Below are 3,415 nucleotides of genomic sequence, written 5' to 3'. Positions count from 1 at the left end.
CTCACTGTCCACTCCTGCCGCAGCTGGTTGGCTGTTTTGGCTGCTCTATCCCCTGCTCCAGCCTAGCCAAACACATCCAGCGAACAGGGGCTGTATCTGAACTTCTCCAAAGGCTAGCACTTGATTTGTCGTCTCTCTTTGGAGGTGCTCCTGGATGAACACGGAGATAAGAGTTTTGCTCCGGTGGTCCCTCCATAAAGTTTGCACTTGGAATTTAATTCAATTATTTTCCGATTGGGTTTAGTTTGGGCCCGGCCCTACCCATGCTTAAGGTCCAGTCCAAGTCCAAAACCCAACTCAAGTACTCCTGCTCTCCTCTCCACCCCTGCTCCGTCCGCTCACCACTGCCCCTATTGCCCCGTTGTTCTGGCGACGGCCGGCGGCGGCGCCTACCTCGCGCCTTCCCTGCTGCTCCGTAGCCCCCACCCCACTCCGTCCGCGGATCGGTGAGTCAAGTCTGATAGAGATAAAGATTCGATTGATTTGAATTGTGGATGACTAGGTAGAGATTTGTTTCATTACACCTCTGTCTTATACAGATTGGTTCCCGTACAATTGTTTTTTACGGATAGGCTTGGACGAGGATATCCCAAACGATTTGATTCATGCACTTTATGGTGCTGGGATTCGACCAGAGGAGGGCCATGAACCTGCGCCGCACCCATGAGGAGCCCAGATTGGGAGAGGATGGCCTCGATTCGTGCGCTTTAGGTGCCAAGATTCGATCCGACGAGGGCCAGGAACCAGTGACGTCAAGGAGTCCGGTGGCGGAGGGTGCCCATGTGGGTGGGACTCTATGGCTCCATATTTGTAGATAGAGTACTCTTGTAGATATTGTTCTTTCTTATTCAGTTTTCGGAATCTCCAAGTGTGACGGACGATGGTCAGGGAATGTTTCTTTGCGCAGTTCTTGGCTGAATCATTCACCCGTGCTTAACTGGGAGTACGTTTGGTGAGGCTGAGCCTGAGGAGTAAACTGGTCTATTGCTTTTAGTAACAACTCTAGTTCAAAGCCCTTCAAATTCTTTGGAAGGAATGATGTGAACATGCAAGAATCATTTGACACTAGGTTTTCTAATGGTACCTGATACCTGTTCTGTTTGCTGTGTCTGATAGTTTTCGGTTAATATGCAGACAAACCTTCAAATATTTATCCCAACCTCTGTAATCAAGTACATTCAGCTGGCATGATTTCTAATGCAGTACTCCACTACTGTTTGCTAGGAAAATGGAGTCCGCTAGCATGCTGTTAGTTTTCTGCACTTTTTTTATTGAAGGGGATGACATATTAGGCAGTGCATTTATATCTGATATGTTTAAAAGGGAAACAGTCATACACCTGAACAAAGTAGTTGTCAGACCCCTGTGGTCATCTCTGGAACTAAATATTCCCTTTACTCGTTTGGCCTTTTATATGAGATCCATCTGATCGTTTCCTCTGATAGGTCCAGATGTTGCAGAACACTAACAGGTAAGAGCAGCAGCATCTTGTGCACTGCATTCATTTAATTGCTTCCTTAGCTATTGTATTGGGAGAAATGCAATTGAGTGACTGAAAGTAAGCAGTGCCTGTATATATTTTGATTCTTGTTTCAGAGTGACCTGCTGTCTGCAGATATCATTTTGGCTAATCCTGTTTGGATTCATTCCTTTGCATCAAATATTGCTGAAACTGCAGGAGACTGAGCTCCAGAATGACCACATGAACCTCAGAACTAAGGTATGCTTAATTGTCGGAAATCAGAAACAAACTTTTGTAGCATATATAATATAGCTACCTAGCCTTGAAAAGTAAATAAAAAATCTTTATACATCATTAATCTTCAAATCATGCTTTTCACTTGTGCCGATCACTCTGTCCATCATCTCTGTCTAATCAGATTGAGGAGGGAGAGCAACAGCTGCAGCAGGTGACCGTGGCCCGGTCTGCCGCCACGCAAGTGCAGAGCTGAACCCATTCTTGGAGCTGAACCTCAGCTACCAGCTGGCGCCACCGAGCGGCGACCACATCAATAATCCTCATCAGTTCTAAGCTGCACGAGGAGCTATTGAGGCAAACTGTCGTCGATAATGGAAGCTGACAGTTCGTATTGTAGTGTTAAACAATTTAACCTGATCAGTATTGTAGAATATTTTGTAAATATCTCTGTACACGCCACATGTTAGTCTTATCAGACTGAATAAGGCTAATGACAAAAATAAAATGTGTTGAGCTCGCCACAGTCCAGGCTGGTACATTCGTTCTTATAGTTTGCTTATGACCTCTTCCTGCAAACACTGGACCATGTTTCAGCAGCCTAGGAAGTCTAGTGCCACAAGACTGAAGATTCAATACAATATGGCCCAGAGGGTGAAATGGGCAAGGAGTAAAAATTTACACAAACTATTTTTATTTCTTAGACGAAATCTTTGGACTCCGTGGGACTCGGATTCATCCTTCCGTGTTCCTTATGTGTTCGCTGAAGGTTATTAGTACTCTGAATTCACTGAACTGCCAAGAATGTTCATGAGAAACCTGTGGGCATGGTTGTGGTTTCAGAGGCCTGTGCCTGTAAAGTTCTTCTGAACGTGAGGAACATATTGTACCATGCTCAAGGAACACATGTAGACTTGTGTTTGAATATGGTTTAATGCGCTTCTTAGATAACTTATGCAGATAATGCAGCTCAGACACCTATTCTACAAGGAAAAAAATAAACATTTGCTTGTGCCAATCTGACATTTAGAGGTCAATTGCTGCTGCTGCTGCATGAGTGCTTAGTTTCAGGATGCCATTGAAGTGAAAACTTTGGTTTGCCGTGTAATTACACGTGCATGCAGCATTATATGGTCTGGACTTCATCTAGCTTACTGCAGCAAAATGCTATTTTGATGCAGCTATCTCCATTCAGTATAGCCATTGCATGTAACAACATATTAAGAATAGCATGCCTGTATCATTGAGGCACTGAATACAATATCTTGACCTGTGCCGCCGCCGCCACCGCGACCTGAGCAGCTGCCTCCACCGGGCGGGGAATGACCTGCGCCACCGCCGCAAACTGAGCAGCAGCCGCCGCCATCGCGACCTGAGCAGCCGCCGCCACAGCTGCAGCCGCCGCCGCCGCCAAGAACAGGGGCACGATCAGGGGCCGCCGCCAGCAAGAACTAGGGCACGAGCAGGGGCCGCCGCCGCCAAGAACAGGAGCACGAGCAGGGGCCGCCGCCGCCGCCAAGAACAGGGGCACGATCAGGGAATGACCTGGGAGGAGGGGATGTACCTGGGCGGGTCCTGGACTTGGACTGGGCCTAAAATTAGGGCTGGGTAGGGCCAGGCCCAAACTAAACCCACTTGGAAAAAATAAAATAAAATTCCAAGTGCTTTAAGATTCGTGCAAACTTCATGGAAGGGACCACCGCATCAAAACTCTTAAGA

At 46.9% G+C, this 3,415-nt stretch overlaps 1 protein-coding gene across 7 annotated transcripts; it reads left to right on the top strand.

Annotated features, from left to right (window-relative positions):
- Positions 1–268: 268 nt before the first annotated feature.
- On the top strand, positions 269–2,245 carry LOC120670516 (MADS-box transcription factor 13-like). Of its 7 annotated transcripts, none has more exons than XM_039950634.1 (5): positions 269–446; positions 540–782; positions 1,446–1,471; positions 1,597–1,720; positions 1,881–2,245. In XM_039950634.1, the coding sequence occupies exons 2-5, from the start codon at positions 606–608 to the stop codon at positions 1,950–1,952; spliced, it is 399 nt and encodes a 132-aa protein (XP_039806568.1). In that variant the 5' UTR covers positions 269–446; positions 540–605; the 3' UTR covers positions 1,953–2,245. The 7 variants fall into 7 exon arrangements, 3 of the variants coding, with proteins under 3 accessions (XP_039806568.1, XP_039806569.1, XP_039806567.1); XM_039950635.1 differs by having other exon boundaries at positions 275–446; positions 573–786; XM_039950633.1 differs by having other exon boundaries at positions 279–446; positions 573–782.
- Positions 2,246–3,415: the final 1,170 nt, after the last annotated feature.

The sequence above is a fragment of the Panicum virgatum genome, chromosome 4N, assembly GCF_016808335.1.
Source record: "Panicum virgatum strain AP13 chromosome 4N, P.virgatum_v5, whole genome shotgun sequence".
Classification (NCBI taxonomy): Eukaryota; Viridiplantae; Streptophyta; class Magnoliopsida; order Poales; family Poaceae; genus Panicum; species Panicum virgatum.
This window is presented reverse-complemented; position numbering and strand designations above follow the sequence as displayed.